This window comes from Salvelinus alpinus, chromosome 7 (genome assembly GCF_045679555.1).
Source record: "Salvelinus alpinus chromosome 7, SLU_Salpinus.1, whole genome shotgun sequence".
NCBI classification, from domain to species: Eukaryota; Metazoa; Chordata; class Actinopteri; order Salmoniformes; family Salmonidae; genus Salvelinus; species Salvelinus alpinus.
The window spans coordinates 71,737,312-71,756,418 of NC_092092.1; the positions used below are offsets into that span (position 1 = coordinate 71,737,312).

A 19,107-nucleotide genomic window follows, 5' to 3' on the forward strand; every position below is an offset into this window, starting at 1 on the left:
TTGTTTTATACCAGTGTTTTCACCATTATCCACTAGGTTTGCTGCAGAGAATCCTAGGTTCAGCTGTAGAAAATCCTAGGAAATGTTATTTAATTGACACAAGCTGTCTCCAATCAATCCATCATTGTCTGGTTGTTTGTGAGTGTTCGTGGGGAGGCTTCCTCTACTAATCTTAATTGCACAAAGCCGATTATTTGGCAGGGAAAACTGTAGATCAGTGATTCTATACCTAATTTTGCTCAAACTGATCCTCTCCAATGGTAGCTAAAAATGTGTAATTTACAGAAGTTTAGAGTGGCAATTAACAGTTTAAACAATAACAAAGCGTACTCCCTGCACCTGCTTTGGTAAAAAGCTGGGGGATGGGGCTGGAGGAATGTAACCTCTTAAATTCATAGAGCTGTGGATGCAAAGACTGACTATCCATGATATCAAAATTATAGTTTAATTTTAACCATGTTTTGAGGCTATATATATATATATATTTTTTTTTAAACATTTACCTGGTGTAAGCAAACTTATATTTGGGGTTCTGGTGGGGTATGAATTAAGCTCATTAGGCATTTTTTAAGTTATATTCTTGAAGAATATTGGATACTTATAATTAAATGAAGTCCAAACATGGATATAGCAACTGCTGATTGCCCCCTTTAAAGGGTAGAGTCAATGATAACAACCTGACCGGGTTTCGAACCCAAATCCTAATATCAAACCCACACATTAACCGTTACGCCAAGAAGTTTAACAGGGACTGCCTGTGTAAATGCAAATATAGAGCTTGCTTTACAAGCCTGTTCTTCACCATTAGATATAAATAACGTCTAAACGCTATTTTATCCTGGTCTAAAACGCCGATGTATGGGATGTAAACTGTGCATGTTTGCTGATAAAATAGAAGGCTGCATCATGGCGTAGTGAAATTAAATCAGCTGCTATACACCGGATACAAAGTTGCGGCGAGAAATTGTTACATTGACACTTCCGCGAGAAACTGTATCAACGTCATTCACTGAGTTGCGGCTGCGCTTTCCAAAGTAGTTCGAGTAGTGTTTGTCAGAGACAGCAGAATGGGTGGGGGCGACATTCGAGTATTTTCGTAATCTCATACTGCAGGAATTTTAAACCCGTCTCTGAGCTCGGCCATTGGTGACGAGGACGTGGAGGCGGGGCCAAGCTTTTTGAATTAAGGTTGTTTTCTGTGTTGACACCGTGATACTGAAAGCCTCCGGCCGCCGAGAGATCCACATATTCCAATGTAAAATTAAACAAATGAAAGAGGAGGAGCCGGCACTCATTTATTTACAGATTAGGCTACACGATGTGGAGTGTAGAGACTCCGTGCAGCGCGAGCACGAGATTGGCGAGCAGCAGACGTTTTCACAGGTTGATTTACATTTTGCACGGAGCAGGAAAGCAAAAGTTAAATATTTTCTGGCGTCATCATTTCCCATAGAACTAGGCTACGGGGACATCTGATACCGTGATAAATAAGACGTGCCTGTCCTTTCACCATACAATAAATTTTATAGCGACATTTCGGATACTGCCATTGGTGCTGTGACTTCACTTTGTCTACTATTCTTGGAAGAGCAGAGCAGAAAGAAACCTAAGTTTTTATTATAGACAATCCTTGTCAATCAGTAGGATACTGTCGCTATCTGATGCATGAGCGATGCAGCCAGAACACAACAGTAACCCCTATACTGGACAGGATGATGGGGGGGTCAACGGGATAGGAGACAATCAGACGGAGGAGGAAGCATTGAGCGGCGAGCCGCCGACCGAACACTGTGATGAGGCTACTGCAGACTCTGTAATGGCGCACAACGGTGGTTCTCCCCAAGACCAGGAGAATCAGCAAGCACAGAAGGAGCACCAGGGACAGGACCTGGGAGATAGCGAATGCAAGATCCCACACGAGGACAGCACTATCCAGCTAATCGAGGCTGGATGTCTCGATAGTAAACCCGGTGTGTCCCCGAATTCCCAGTCTCAGTCCCCGGCACCAGGGCAGAGCCCCGGGTTCGTCCCACCCGAGGGCGGGTTCGGCTGGTTGGTTGTTTTCGCTGCTACCTGGTGTAATGGATCCATCTTCGGGATACAGAACTCCTTCGGTATCCTCCACATGATGCTGGTGAAAGACCACGCAGACCCCAATGACAAAACGTCGCAGTTTAAAGTAGGTGAGTCTGTCCTGTAACTGTTGCACCTGTTCAAATGAGCCTACTGATGCTGGCTTACTGTTGAAGATCATCGAGAATGGTCACATAAACATAGCCAGAACTAGAAGCATGCTCAGCATTGTCTCAAGACGACATTGAAGTGAAACATAAAATGACAATTTTCATTATTGATCATACCCATTTTTGCTGTGATGTGTCAGAGAATTTAGGCGACTACTTCAGTCTCATCATCATCTGTCTGAAGACTTCAAGTTAATATATAGACTATACCTAGGCCATATAGCACCAGAGTTTCCTTGCATTAACTTTCTGGTCACGGCTCTAATTCTGTCATACGGCTGGATAACATACAGTTCTCATGTTGTTGTCCTTATGTTCTCCTCATGTTGTTCATGTATTTTCCACGTGACAAAGTCGCAAGTGTGTGTCACTAAAAGAAGCCCTCTGGTTGCCTGTCAGTTTTACCAAAGCTCTCTGTTGTATTGTGTCCTCAATCTTCACCTCCAATCTGTTTAGGATTGAATAGCCTTTTATTTATTTTGCCTCACTGCATCAGTGCCGTATGTACTCACAAATCATGTCTGAGTAGGCGTGCTGGTCAAGGATCAGTTCCCATCCTGTCCATGTGATCTAATGCATTATGATCTACAGTATTTTTAAAATGTATTTGTATTTTATTTCACCTTTATTTAACCAGGTAGGCAAGTTGAGAACACGTTCACATTTACAATTGCGACCTGGCCAAGATAAAGCAAAGCAGTTCGACACATACAACGACACAGAGTTACACATGGAGTAAAACAAACATACAGTCAATAATACAGTAGAAAAATAAGTCTATATACAATGTGAGCAAGTGAGTTGAGATAAGGGAGGTAAAGGCAAAAAAAGGCCATGGTGGCGAAGTAAATACAATATAGCAAGTAAAACACTGGAATGGTTGATTTGCAGTGGAAGAATGTGCAAAGTAGAGATAGAAATAATGGGGTGCAAAGGAGCAAAATAAATAAATACAGTAGGGAAAGAGGTAGTTGTTTGGGCTAAATTATAGATGGGCTATGTACGTCGTCCCCACAGTGACCATACGTACATACCCCAACCAGAAGCCATGGATTATAGGCAACATTCGCACTGAGCTAAAGGGTAGAGCTGCTGCTTTCAAGGAGCGGGACTCTAACCCGGAAGCTTATAAGAAATCCCGCTATGCTCTCCGACGAACCATCAAACAGGCAAGCGTCAATACAGGACTAAGATCGAATCGTACTACACCGGCTCTGGCGCTCGTCGGATGTGGCAGGGCTTGCAAACCATTACAGACTACAAAGGGAAGCCCAGCTGAAAGCTGCCCAGTGACACAAGCCTACCAGACGAGCTAAACTACTTCTATGCTCGCTTCGAGGCAAATAACACTGAAACATGCATGAGAGCACTAGCTGTTCCGGAACACTGTGTGATCATGCTCTCCGTAGCCGATGTGAGTAAGACCTTTAGACAGGTCAACATTCACAAGGCCGCAGGGCCAGACGGATTACCTGGAAGTGTACTGCGAGCATGCACTGACCAACTGGCAAGTGTCTTCACTGACATTTTCAACCTCTCACTGTCCGAGTCTAATACCAACATGTTTTAAGCAGACCACCATAGTCCCTGTGCCCAAGAACACAAAGGCAACCTGCCTAAATGACTACCGACCTGTAGCACTCACGTCTGTAGCTTTGAAAGGCTGGTCATGGCTCACATCAACACCATTATCCCAGAAACCTTAGACCCACTACAATTTGCATACCGCCCTAACGGATCCACAGATGCAATTTCGATTGCACTCCACACTGCCCTTTCCCACCTGGACAAAAGGAACACCTATGTGAGAATGCTATTCATTGACTACAGCTCAGCGTTCAACACCATAGTGCCCTCAAAGCTCATCAATAAGCTAAGGACCCTGGGACTAAACACCTCCCTCTGCAACTGGATCCTGGACTTCCTGACGGGCCGCCCCCAGGTGGTAAGGGTAGGTAACAACACATCCGCCCCGCTGATCCTCAATACAGGGGCCCCTCAGGGGTGCGTGCTCAGTCCCCTCCTGTACTCCCTGTTCCCTCATGACTGCACGGCCAGGCACGACTCCAACACCATCATTAAGTTTGCCGATGACACAACAGTGGTAGGCCTGGTCAACGATGAGACAGCCTATAGGGAGTAGGTCAGAGACCTGACCTTGTGGTGCCAGGACAACAACCTCTCCCTCACGTGATCAAGACTAAGGAGATGATTGTGGACTACAGGAAAAAGAGGACCGAGCATGGCCCCATTCTCATCGACGGGGCTGCAGTGGAGCAGGTTGAGAGCTTCAAGTTCCTTGGTGTCCACATCACCAAAAAACTAACATGGTCCAGTCGTGAAGAGGGCAAAACCTATTCCCCCTCAGGAGATTGAAAAGATTTGACATGGGTCTTCATCCTCAAAAGGTTCTACAGCTGCACAATAGAGAGCACCCTGACTGGTTGCTTCACTGCCTGCTATGGCAACTGCTCAGCCTCCGACCCCAAGGCACTACAGAGGGTAGTGCGTACGGCCCAGTCCATCACTTGGGCAAAGCTTCCTGCCATCCAGGACCTCTATACCAGGTGGTGTCAGAGGAAGGCCCTAAAAATTGTCAAAGACTCCAGCCACCCTAGTCATAGACTCTCCTCTCTGCTACCGCACGGCAAGTGGTACCGAGCACCAAGTCTAGGTCCAAGAGGCTGAAAAACAGCTTCTACCCCCAAGCCATAAGACTCCTGAACATCTAATCAAATGGCTACCCAGACTATTTGCATTGCCCCCCACTGCCCCCTCTTTTACATCGCTGCTGCTCTCTGTTGTTATCATCTATGCATAGTCACTTTAATAACACCACCTACAGGTACATATTACCTCGACTAACCGGTGCACCCGCACATTGACTCTGTACCGGTATCCCTCTGTGTAGTCTCGCTGTTGTTATTTTACTGCTGCTCTTTAATTACTTGTTACTTTTATTTCTTATTTGTACTGCATTGTTGGTTAGGGGCTCTTAAGTAAGCTTTTCACTGTGACTAATAACATGTGATTTGGAGTGAGATCCCAGGTCAAGTCAAATGGATCCACAGTAAGACACACTAGTTCTCCCCATAAGAGCTATGACGAGGGAAATGAGGTACTAATCGCTGCCCAGAGGTGCTTGTTTTGATCAAAGTGTCCAAATCTCTACGAAACAGACGTCATGACATGTTTAGATTATTACTATGTAATTACACAGGTACAAATGATGGCCTGAGGTTACCTGGGGGTATTGACACCATTTGGCTAAGTGTGTAGAAGGAGCCACATATCAAGATGGAGGAAATCCTCCTCTTAATTCTTTCATCAAAACAATAGTTTCATGATCTGAACCAGATGGGCAAGAAGTCAATCCTTATCAACAAAGGAGTGCCTGCGGAGCGTGTTTGAGGTATCACAGTGAAACGAAGGAAGGGTCAGGGACTTATAGTAGAGGATAGAGTGGTGGAAAGAGTAAGGGAGGGACATGACAAAAGAGAACAAGGGGTGGAAGGTGTGAGGGAACATCCAGTTCCTTGAAGTTATCACTGTTCGCGTCCCAAATGCAGGTTGGCATTTATTGTCATGAATCTTGCCCTGGAGGCAGCTCTGCAGAGTGGTCACTAGCTGACACAGCCACAAAGTCATCAAATCAGATTTTAAACCTAACCTTAACCACACTGATAACCCTAACCTTCAATTAAAACAAGAAAGCACATTTTTGTTGTCATGAATTTTTATGATATAGCCAATTTTGACTTTGCAGCTGGCCCATCTAGCGGAAATCGCTCAGTTCTGCCTCCAGGGCGACATTCATGACAATAAAGATCAATCTGCATCCCAAATGGCCCTGTATTACCTTGATGATTCACTACTTTAGACCAGGGCTAATAGGGTTATGGTCAAAAGTAGTGCACTGAATAGGGAATAGTGTTCCATTTGGGATGCAGCCACGGTAAATCTGAGAGTGTTGTCTTGGCTAAAGCAGAAAGGTGGTGATCAAATCGCATAATGATCAGTGATTAATTACTTAAAGGAGAGAAGGAAGGGTTAGGGAAGAAGGAGGGAAAACGGATGCATTTTAGAAACAGGGTGTCAATCTAGGAGTGAGGGGAGGAAAGATATGGAGAGGGTGATGGACATACATTTATTACATCACTCATACTGTATCACTAGCCACTTTAAACAATGCCACTTTATATAATGTTTACATACCCTACATTACTCATCTCATTTGTATATACTGTACTCTATACCACCTACTTCATCTTGCCTATGCTGTTCGGCCATCACTCATTCATATATTTTTATGTACATATTCTTATTCATTCCTTTACACTTGTGTGTATGAGGTAGTTGTTGTGAAATTGTTAGGTTAGATTACTTGTTAGATATTACTGCATGGTCGGAACTAGAGGCACAAGCATTTCGCTACACTCGCATTAACATCTGCAAACCATGTGTATGTAACAAATAAAATTTGATTTGTAGTGAATGATCTCAGGCCAGGGAATTTCTGAAAGAGATACAGACTTAGGCCATGTGACCCACAAGGCTTGGTATGGGTTGTAGTGAAATAGAGTGACAGTCAGTGATTTATTGAGCTGGTTTGTGTCCTGTTATTGTAGCTTTCTGGAGTCTATAATAACTGTTATTGCCATGGTCATAACGGTTATTTACTATTCGCAGCTATGTCTTTATTCCAAACCACCGGAAATGCATTTTATGTTGGGGTTATTTGGGGAGTTGTTGCCCTCGAGATGCCCTATGGCCTGAGACATGAATAGAGAGCAGACATGACAGTCTGGCGCCATTCATTTACAGCACAACAAACAAGAATCCTCTTACTGCATCTGTCTGGACCTGCTGGCGCAGCTCATTTTACTACATCTGATTTGCCCTGAAATAGAAATAGCTCATCTGGTTTACAGACTGAAGGAAACGCATGTACAGGATTTAAAGACTTGATGCTTCAAACATTGACACTAGTTTGTACATAACATCCCTATGCACAGTATTATGGCCAGTTTAAATAGGAGTAGAATACAGTAAGATGGAACTATCCCTAAAATTGGTATTTTGTCCATTTCAGAAAGAAATCTAGTCACTGGCACCTGTATGCTGTCTCTCCCATCCTTATAGGCCGTAGAAATATTCCACTCTGTGCCCATTTTGAACCCGATGTTTATGATTTGTGTTCTCTGGGACCTGACAAACATAATCCCCTAATAGGATATTTGATTTCAGATTCGTTTTTGATGTATAAATGTCATTTGTTTCCATTATTTTACAAGATACTGTTATTACAGTTAGACTAGCATCCTGTCCAGAGGTGTTTAGTTATACATCAAGCCGCCTCATGTTACTGTACCAAAACAAGAAAAAAAAACTGTTTCGGCTCGGACAAAACTACTCACTTTGTAAGACAATACATTATCTTTACCATGCCTATGATCATTTACCCATTAGTAATGAACTTGTTCCGATACTTCACCCTTTGTATTCTCTCTGGACTAGAACAGAGGCTAGCTACAGCATAAACTCTAACAACTTGCAGCTTAAGGAATAATGTGGCATGTTTGGCATTCCAGAAGGCTGTGGAATAGAATAGATCCCAATCGGATCAGGGCCCATTGTCCAGTCCACCACCTCTCCCTCCAATGCATTTTAGACCCAATCAAATACTTTCCCAGTCCTCAACAGTTTGTCTGTGTATGTACTTTAGGCCACTTAATTGTGCACAGAAGCTGAAGGTATTTTCACTCCTCATAGTGTATTTAGACACATTGAACAACCTGTTTCTGAGTCCACTATACTGTAACTCTGCATGTGCTCCAGGCCTAGGACCTGTTGTTTGTTCAGAAGCTAAGCTATGCAACACATTACACCCATTGAACTTCTTTCTAAAGCTCACTATAGTGTGACACTGCATATAGTCGACTCATGCACACAGTAAATACTGTGTATACACAGCAAACAAAAATTGGTTGAACTGCCTGTTCGCCCCGCTATCATCCAGAAGGCGAGGTCAGTACAGGTGCATCAAAGCGGGGACCGAGAGACTGAAAAACAGCTTCTATCTCAAGGCCATCAAACTGTTAAACAGCCACCACTAACATTGAGGGGCTGCTGCCAACATACTGACTCAACTCTAGCAACTTTAATAATGGAAAAATTGATGTAATATATGTGTCACTAGGCACTTTAAACAATGCCACTTTCTATAATGTTTACATACCCTACATTACTCTATACCATCTACTGCATTTTGCCTATGCCGTTCGGCCATCACTCATTCATATATTCATATTTTTATGTACATATTCTTATTCATTCCTTTACACTTGTGTGTATGAGTGTCACAATGGCGTGTATAAGTGGCAGGGAAGTCAGGCGCAGGAGAGTCAAATAGAGTGTAGAATGGAGTACTTTAATTAAAGTCCCAGTAATCTGCTCCATAACACTCACGGGAAAAAAACATAAAACAAATCTGGGTACGAAGACCCAACGCACACCTATACACAATCAACACAACACTTGACAACGAACAATCTCTGACAAAGACATAAAGGGAAACAGAGGGTTAAATACACAATAGGTAATGGATGGGATTGAAAACAGGTGTGTGGGAAGACAAGACAAAACCAATGGAAAATGAAAAATGGATCGATGATGGCTAGAAGACCGGTGACGTCGACCGCCGAACACCGCCCGGACAAGGAGAGGCAACGACTTCGGCAGAAGTCGTGACATTACCCCCCCCCTGACGCGCGGCTCCAGCAGCGCGTCGACACCGGCCTCGGGGACGACCCGGAGGGCGAGGTGCAGGGCGATCCGGATGGAGGCGGTGGAATTCTTTTAACATGGAAGGATCTAAAACGTCCTCCACCGGAACCCAGCATCTCTCCTCCGGCCCGTACCCCTCCCAGTCCACGAGGTACTGAAGGCCCCTCGCCCGACGTCTCGAATCCAAAATGGATCGAACAGAATACGCCGGGACCCCCTCGATGTCTAGAGGAGGTGGAGGAACTTCACGCACTTCAGCCTCCTGGAGCGGGCCAGCCACCACCGGCCTGAGGAGAGACACATGGAACGAGGGGTTAATACGGTAATTAGTGGGCAGTTGTAACCTATAACATACCTCGTTCACTCTCCTCAGGACTTTAAACGGCCCCACAAACCGCGGACCCAGCTTCCGGCAGAGCAGGCGGAGGGGCAGGTTTCGGGTCGAGAGCCAGACCCTGTCCCCTGGTGCGAACACCGGGGCCTCACTGCGGCGACGGTCTGCGCCAATTTTCTGGCACCTTATGGCACGCTGAAGGTGGACGTGGGCTGCCTCCCAGGTTTCCTCAGCGTGCCGAAACCAATTGTCCACCGCAGGAGCTTCGGTCTGACTCTGATGCCAAGGAGCCAGAACCGGCTGATACCCTAATACACATTGAAAAGGAGTAAGGTTAGTGGAGGAGTGACGTAGCGAGTTCTGGGCCATCTCTGCCCAGGGCACGAACTTCGCCCACTCCCCCGGCCGGTCCTGGCAATAGGACCGCAGAAACCTGCCCACATCCTGGTTAACTCTCTCCACCTGCCCATTACTCTCGGGGTGAAAACCTGAGGTAAGACTAACCGAGATCCCCAGACGTTCCATGAACGCCTTCCAGACCCTTGATGTGAACTGGGGACCCCGATCAGACACTATATCCTCAGGCACCCCATAGTGCCGGAAAACGTGTGTAAACAGGGCCTCTGCAGTTTGTAAGGCCGTAGGGAGACCGGGCAACGGGAGGAGACGACAGGACTTCGAAAACCGATCCACAACGACCAAGATCGTGGTGTAACCCTGTGAAGGTGGAAGATCCGTCAAAAAATCCACCGACAGGTGCGACCACGGCCGTTGAGGAACAGGTAAAGGTTGAAGCTTACCTCTAGGCAGGTGTCTAGGAGCCTTGCACTGGGCGCACACCGAACAGGAGGAAACATAAATCCTCACGTCCTTAGCTAAAGTGGGCCACCAGTACCTCCCATCAAGACAGCGCATCGTCCGACCTATCCCAGGATGACCAGAGGAGGGTGACGTGTGAGCCCAATAGATCAATCGGTCGCGGACAGCAGACGGAACGTACAGACGACCAGCTGGACACTCAGGAGGAGAGGGCTCTGCACGTGACGCCCGCTCGATGTCCGCGTCCAGCTCCCACACTACTGGCGCAACCAAACACGACGCTGGGAGTATGGGAGTGGGATCCATGGGCCGCTCCTCTGTGTCATACAGCCGAGACAATGCGTCTGCCTTGACGTTCTGGGAGCCTGGTCTGTAAGTGAGCGTAAACACAAAACGAGTGAAAAACATGGCCCACCTTGCCTGGCGAGGATTTAGTCTCTTCGCCTGCCGGATGTACTCCAGATTGCGGTGGTCAGTCCAGATGAGAAAAGGGTGATTAGCTCCCTCAAGCCAATGCCTCCACACCTTCAAGGCTTTTACGACAGCTAACAGCTCTCGGTCCCCCACATCATAGTTTCGCTCCGCCGGGCTGAGCTTCTTCGAAAAGAAAGCACAGGGGCGAAGCTTCAGTGGCACACCCGAACGCTGAGAGAGCACTGCTCCTATCCCAGCTTCGGATGCGTCCACCTCTACTATGAATGGCAAAGAGGGATCCGGATGAGCCAACACAGGCGCCGAGGTAAACAGAGCCTTCAGTTGACCAAAAGCCCTATTCGCCTCGGCCGACCACTGCAAGCGCACCGGTCCCCCCTTTAGCAGTGAGGTAATGGGAGCTGCAACCTGACCAAAACCCCGGATAAATCTCCGGTAGTAATTGGCAAACCCTAAAAAACGCTGCACCTCCTTTACCGTGGTTGGAGTCGGCCAATTACGCACGGCTGTAATGCGGTCGCTCTCCATTTCCACTCCTGAAGTGGAAATCTGATGCCCTAGGAAGGAGATGGATTGTTGGAAGAATAAGCATTTCTCAGCCTTGACATATAGATCATGCTCCAACAGGCGACCAAGCACCCTGCGCACCAGGGACACATGCTCGGCGCGTGTAGCGGAGTATATCAAAATATCATCGATATACACCACTACACCCTGCCCGTGCAGGTCCCTGAAGATCTCATCTACAAATGATTGGAAGACTGATGGAGCATTCATCAACCCATATGGCATGACCAGGTACTCATAATGACCTGAGGTGGTGCTAAATGCCGTCTTCCACTCATCACCCTCCCTAATACGCACCAGATTGTACGCACTCCTGAGATCCAATTTTGTGAAGAAGCGTGCCCCGCGCATTGATTCCATAACTGTATTGATCAAAGGTAGCGGGTAACTATATTTTACCGTGATTTTATTGAGATCTCGATAATCAATGCACGGGCGTAAACCGCCATCCTTCTTCTTCACAAAAAAGAAACTCGAAGAGGCGGGTGAAATGGATGGCTGAATGAACCCCTGACGCAGGGATTCAGAGATATATGTATCCATAGCCACTGTCTCCGCTTGCGACAGGGGATACACGTGACTCCTGGGATATGCAGCGTCTACCAGGAGATCTATCGCACAATCCCCCTGTCGATGGGGTGGTAATTGAGTCGCCTTCTTTTTACAGAAGGCGAGTGCCAAATCGGCATATTCTGGGGGAATGCGCACGGTGGAGACCTGGTCTGGACTTTCCACCGTAGTAGCACCAACGGAAACCCCTACACACCTACCTGAGCACTCTCGCGACCACCCCGTGAGAGCCCTCTGTGGCCAAGAAACAGTGGGGTTATGATAAGTTAACCAGGGTATGCCTAGCACCACAGAATACGCAGGGGAATCAATAAGGAAAAGACTAATCTTCTCCTTGTGACCCCCCCGCGTTATCATAGACACAGGTGCGGTGACCTCCCTGATAAACCCTGGCCCTATTGGTCGACTATCTAAGGCATGAATAGGGAAAGGCATATCCACAGAAACAATAGGAATCCCTAAACTATGAGCTAAATTTTTATTAATGAAATTCCCAGCCGCGCCTGAATCTACTAGCGCCTTATACTGGGAATGCAGGGAAAAATCCGGAAAAGTGACAGAGACAAACATAAGTGCAGCAGAGGGCTCTGGGTGAGTATGGTGCCTACTCACCTGGGGTGATGCCAGAGTGCCCTGCCTGCCTTCTCCATTCCCAGAGGAACCAACCCGGCACCGACCAGCAGTGTGATCTCTGCGACCATAGATGGTGCTCGAGCGGGAACCACCTCCGGTCTCCCGGCGCACCGTCCCTCCCAATTCCATTGGGAATTGGGAGGGTGCGGGAGGATGGAACAACCAGACCCCGATCTAGACGTCCACGAGTAGCCAGCATGTTGTCCAACATGATGGACATGTCCACCAGCTGGTCGAAGTTGAGGGTTGTGTCTCTACAGGCCAGCTCCCGACGGACGTCCTCGCGTAGGCTACAACGGTAATGGTCGATCAGGGCCCTGTCGCTCCATCCAGCGCCGGCAGCCAAGGTCCTAAACTCCAAAGCAAACTCCTGGGCACTCCTCGTCTCCTGCCTCAGATGATAGAGGAGCTCACCCGCTGAACTCCTCAAAATGGTCCAACGCCGCATTCTCCTCTCTACACACAGCGCTGGCCCACTCCCGGGCTTTCCCGGTGAGGCATGAGACGAGGGCGGAACTCTTCTCCCGGTCGGATGGTACTGGGGAGACCGTGGCCAGATATAAGTTCAGTTTAAGGAGGAAACCCTGGCAGCCTGCAGTATCACCGTTGTAACCCGTGGGTAGGGGTAAACGGATTTTGTTAGGTTCAGGTAGGGAAAACGCGTTAAAGGTAAATCCCCGTTGTGGCAGTGGAGGCGCTGGAGAAACTCCCTGTCTCTCCCAGCGATCCATATTCTGGACAATGCGATCCATGACGGCGCTCAAACAGTCAATCTCCTTCGCTTGGTCCATAACGCGCTTTTCCACCTCCATGGGCGTCGTGTCCTCTCCTGCTGACTTCATATTTTTGGGTCAGAGATTCTGTCACAATGGCGTGTATAAGTGGCAGGGAAGTCAGGCGCAGGAGAGTCAAATTGAGTGTAGAATGGAGTACTTTAATTAAAGTCCCAGTAATCTGCTCCATAACACTCACGGGAAAAAAACATAAAACAAATCTGGGTACGAAGACCCAACGCACACCTATACACAATCAACACAACACTTGACAACGAACAATCTCTGACAAATACATAAAGGGAAACAGAGGGTTAAATACACAATAGGTAATGGATGGGATTGAAAACAGGTGTGTGGGAAGACAAGACAAAACCAATGGAAAATGAAAAATGGATCGATGATGGCTAGAAGACCGGTGACGTCGACCGCCGAACACCGCCCGGACAAGGAGAGGCAACGACTTCGGCAGAAGTCGTGACAATGAGGTAGTTGTTGTGAAATTGTTAGGTTAGATTATTTGTTAGATATTATTGCATGGTCGGAACTAGAAGCACAAGCATTTCGCTACACTCGCATTAACATTTGCTAACCATGTGCATGTGACAAATAAAATTTGATTTGATTTGCAAAATCAATCAGAACCTTATTACAGTGTCTGCCTGCAAGCTGACGTTCTTTACCAGTGTGTGTGTGTGTTTAGGCTAACAGCCCCTCCCCCCTCTGAAGCATAGGCTACTGTACTGGCGTTGCCATAGGCTACTGTACTGACGTTACCATAGGCTACTGTACTGACGTTACCATAGGCTACTGTACTGACGTTACCATAGGCTACTGTACTGTCGTTACAAAGGCTACTGTACTGACGTTACCATAGGCTACTGTACTGACGTTACCATAGGCTACTGTACTGGCGTTGCCATAGGCTACTGTACTGACGTTACCATAGGCTACTGTACTGACGTTAACATAGGCTACTGTACTGTCGTTACAAAGGCTACGGTACTGACGGTACCGTAGGCTACTGTATTGACGTTACCATTCTGACATTGCCAATGGCTACTGTACTTACATTACCATGCTGACTTTACCATAGGCTTCTTTATTGACGTTACCGTAGGCTACTGTAGTAACGTTACCATACTGACATCACCATTTGCTACTGTACTGACATTACCATGCTGACTTTACCATAGGCTACCCTACTGATGGTACCGCTGGCTACCGTACTGACGTTACCATACTGATGTTACCATACTGATGTTACCATACTGATATTAGTATACTAACGTTACCATAGGCTACTGTAGTGACGTTACCATACTGACATCACCATTTGCTACTGTACTGACATTACCATACTGACGTTACCATAGGCTACTGTACTGACGTTACCATAGGCTACTGTACTGATGGTACCGCCGGCTACCGTACTGACGTTACCATACTGATGTTACCATACTGATATTAGTATACTGACGTTACCATAGGCTACATTACTGACGTTCCCATACTGACATTACCATAGGCTACTGTACTGACGGTACCGTAGGTTACTGTACTGACGGTACCGTAGGTTACTGTACTGACGGTACCGTAGGTTACTGTACTGACGGTACCGTAGGCTACTGTACTGACGTCACTATACTGACATTACCGTAGGCTACTGTACTGACATTACCATGCTGACGTTACCATAGGCTACTGTACTGACATTACCATACTGACGTTACCATAGGCTACTGTACTGACATTACCATAGGCTACTGTACTGACATTACCATACTGACGTTACCATAGGCTACTGTACTGACGTTACCATAGGCTACTGTACTGACGTTACCATAGGCTACTGTACTGACATTACCATAGGCTACTGTACTGACATTACCATACTGACGTTACCATAGGCTACTGTACTGACGTTACCATAGGCTACTGTACTGACGTTACCATAGGCTACTGTACTGACGTTACCGTAGGCTACTGTACTGACGTTACCGTAGGTTACTGTACTGACGTTACCATAGGCTACTGTACTGACATTACCATAGGCTACTGTACTGACATTACCATACTGACGTTACCATAGGCTACTGTACTGACGTTACCATAGGCTACTGTACTGACGTTACCATAGGCTACTGTACTGACGTTACCATAGGCTACTGTACTGACGTTACCGTAGGTTACTGTACTGACGGTACCGTAGGTTACTGTACTGACGTTACCATAGGCTACTGTACTGACATTACCATACTGACGTTACCGTAGGCTACTGTACTGACGTTACCGTAGGCTACTGTACTGACGTTACCATATGCTACTGTACTTACATTACCATACTGACGTCACCATAGGCTACTGTTCTGACATTACCATACTGACGTTACCATAGGCTACTGTACTGACGTTCCCATACTGACGTTACCATAGGCTACTGTACTGTTGTTACATAGCCTACTACTGTACTGACGTTACCATATGCTACTGTACTGTCGTTACATAGCCTACTACTGTACTGACGTTACCATAGGCTACTCTACTGACATTAATATACTGACTTTACCATTCGCTACTGTACCGAAGTTACCATAGCTACTGTTCTGACGTTACCATACTGACATTACCATAGTCTACTGTACTGACATTACCAAAGGCTACTCTTCTGACGTTACCATACTGACATTATGTCACAATATTTTTCAATCCCAATGATGATAACTAAACAATCATTTAAGATTTGACCAATCCCCGAGATTTGTAAGACCCTGGGTTTAATAATAATTAGGCAAAGATGTTCAATTCCCCAAAATGTTCGTTGTTCTTTATTCAGAGAACGTTCTAAAGTCAACCAAAATGTGAGCAGTCTTTATAACCCCCCCCACACACACACACACACAAACAGTAGGTGGGCTGTATCTTTTTCCACAGTTCACATTCCTCGTTTATCACTATTCTACCAAGCTGGCAGTTCCTTGCAGTTCCTTTCCTCCCTAGATTAGAGGGGCCTTGACAGGGCCTCTTTCCTGTTGTAAGTTTTTCAGAGTTCAAACCAGGTCAGGTCATGTATAGTTCAATTGTCCTCTGTGTTTTCTCAGTCACACATTTCTCACCCTTAACTTGTCTCAACCTTACATTATTGGATTATAGTCTAATTATTCTAATACACTTCACATAGTCTAATAATTACGTTTCAGGGTGGAATTCTTTAGTCATTACTTTAAACATATAACTTCTCTTATCAATCCAACCTTTGACTAAATATTACACACTGATATGTCAACCTTTATTTGGAATTATAAATATCACACAAAAGCAAACAAAACCAATACATGTATTTACATCATATACTCATCAATGACTGTTCTAGGCCTATATCCAATTATAACTCTTCTTTTTAGGATTTTCATTATCTTCATTAAATAAACAGGGTGTCTAAACATTGAAGATAGTCTCATCCAACATGGACTCCTCGTGGTTGAAAGAAACGGAGCCATCTACTTGGAGGCTTGGAGGCATGTAGTTGTCATCCCACTGGTCGGAGCTCGGAATCGGTCCGTACCTCATCATTTGTTGCGTCATCGATCTCGCTAGAGTCCTGGTAATTAAACCTCTCATACACGGAATCAAACAGCAACCACACAACACCAACACACTCATACAGGTGAAAGCAGCTCATAACACGGTAATTATAAAAAAATTCCATTTTCCAAACATACTGTCGAACCACCCAGTCAGTGAGGTATCCACCCCAGAGTTCTCCGCTAACTCGTTAGCCAATGTGGTTAAACCGGCCAGGGCCTTGGTCACTGATCCATCTGGAGCTGTATTATTAGGAATAAACGTACAACAATGAACCCCAATCATTCTACATACCCCGCCCTTTTCTGCCAATAACATATCGAGAGCCAGCCTATTTTGCCAGGTCATGAGGGAGGTGGCGGATAATTGGTCAGAGCTCCCCTTCACCGCATCTCTAATTTGCTTCACAAAACGTTGTTGATTATAATATATGTAATTGATCCAATCCACATCGTTACCCAACAGAAGAACGTAGTGGTAAAGCCTTCACCTATTTGATTCATAGCGTTGTATTCCTCTGGAACGCCCCTGGGGATGCCAATAGCAGCCATCTAGACAGGGCTACTCCCATCCTGGTCAAAACTCCTCCTGTGCCTACTTTAGCCTCTTATAACTGGCCTCTGATGACTAACCCTAACTGGTTGGAGCAATAACACCGGGGCGCAAGTACCTAACCACCCTTTTGATAGTGTCTGTCATATGCGTAGATCAGCTGTTATTCTACAGGTTATATGAGGGTACAGCATGTTAATATTATACTAGATCAGCTGTTATTCTACAGGTTATATGAGGAGGGTACAGCATGTTAATATTATACTAGATCAGCTGTTATTCTTCATGTTATATGAGGAGGGTACAGCATGTTAATATTATACTAGATCAGCTGTTATTCTTCAGGTTATATGAGGAGGGTACAGCATGTTAATATTATACTAGATCAGCTGTTATTCTAGAGGTTATATGAGGAGGGTACAGCATGTTAATATTATACTAGATCAGCTGTTATTCTTCAGGTTATATGAGGAGGGTACAGCATGTTAATATTATACTAGATCAGCTGTTATTCTAGAGGTTATATGAGGAGGGTACAGCATGTTAATATTATACTAGATCAGCTGTTATTTTAGAGGTTATATGAGGAGGGTACAGCATGTTAATATTATACTAGATCAGCTGTTATTCTACAGGTTATATGAGGAGGGTACAGCATGTTAATATTATACTAGATCAGCTTTTATTCTACAGGTTATATGAGGAGGGTACAGCATGTTAATATTATACTAGATCAGCTGTTATTCTTCAGGTTATATGAGGAGGGTACAGCATGTTAATATTATACTAGATCAGCTGTTATTCTACAGGTTATATGAGGAGGGTACAGCATGTTAATATTATACTAGATCAGCTGTTATTCTACAGGTTATATGAGGAGGGTACAGCATGTTAATATTATACTAGATCAGATGTTATTCTTCAGGTTATATGAGGAGGGTACAGCATGTTAATATTATACTAGATCAGCTGTTATTCTAGAGGTTATATGAGGAGGGTACAGCATGTTAATATTATACTAGATCAGCTTTTATTCTACAGGTTATATGAGGAGGGTACAGCATGTTAATATTATACTAGATCAGCTGTTATTCTTCAGGTTATATGAGGAGGGTACAGCATGTTAATATTATACTAGATCAGCTGTTATTCTACAGGTTATATGAGGAGGGTACAGCATGTTAATATTATACTAGATCAGCTGTTATTCTACAGGTTATATGAGGGTACAGCATGTTAATATTATACTAGATCAGCTGTTATTCTTCAGGTTATATGAGGGTACAGCATGTTAATATTATACTAGATCAGCTGTTATTCTTCAGGTTATATGAGGAGGGTACAGCATGTTAATATTATACTAGATCAGCTGTTATTCTAGAGGTTATATGAGGAGGGTACAGCATGTTAATATTATACTAGATCAGCTGTTATTCTTCAGGTTATATGAGGAGGGTACAGCATGTTAATATTATACTAGATCAGCTGTTATTCTACAGGTTATATGAGGAGGGTACAGCATGTTAATATTATACTAGATCAGCTGTTATTCTTCAGGTTATATGAGGAGGGTACAGCATGTTAATATTATACTAGATCAGCTGTTATTCTTCAGGTTATATGAGGAGGGTACAGCATGTTAATATTATACTAGATCAGCTGTTATTCTAGAGGTTATATGAGGAGGGTACAGCATGTTAATATTATACTAGATCAGCTGTTATTCTTCAGGTTATATGAGGAGGGTACAGCATGTTAATATTATACTAGATCAGCTTTTATTCTACAGGTTATATGAGGAGGGTACAGCATG

At 45.1% G+C, this 19,107-nt stretch overlaps 1 protein-coding gene across 1 annotated transcript in view; it reads left to right on the forward strand.

The window, feature by feature from the left end:
* Nucleotides 1-1,029: 1,029 nt before the first annotated feature.
* The window catches only part of LOC139581619 (monocarboxylate transporter 8-like), a 95,487-nt gene continuing 77,409 nt past the window's right edge, over nucleotides 1,030-19,107 (forward strand). The window contains exon 1 of the mRNA XM_071411574.1: nucleotides 1,030-2,183. Within this exon, the coding sequence (XP_071267675.1) occupies nucleotides 1,673-2,183 (511 nt within the window). The 5' untranslated portion in view covers nucleotides 1,030-1,672. The remainder of the gene's footprint in view (nucleotides 2,184-19,107) is intronic.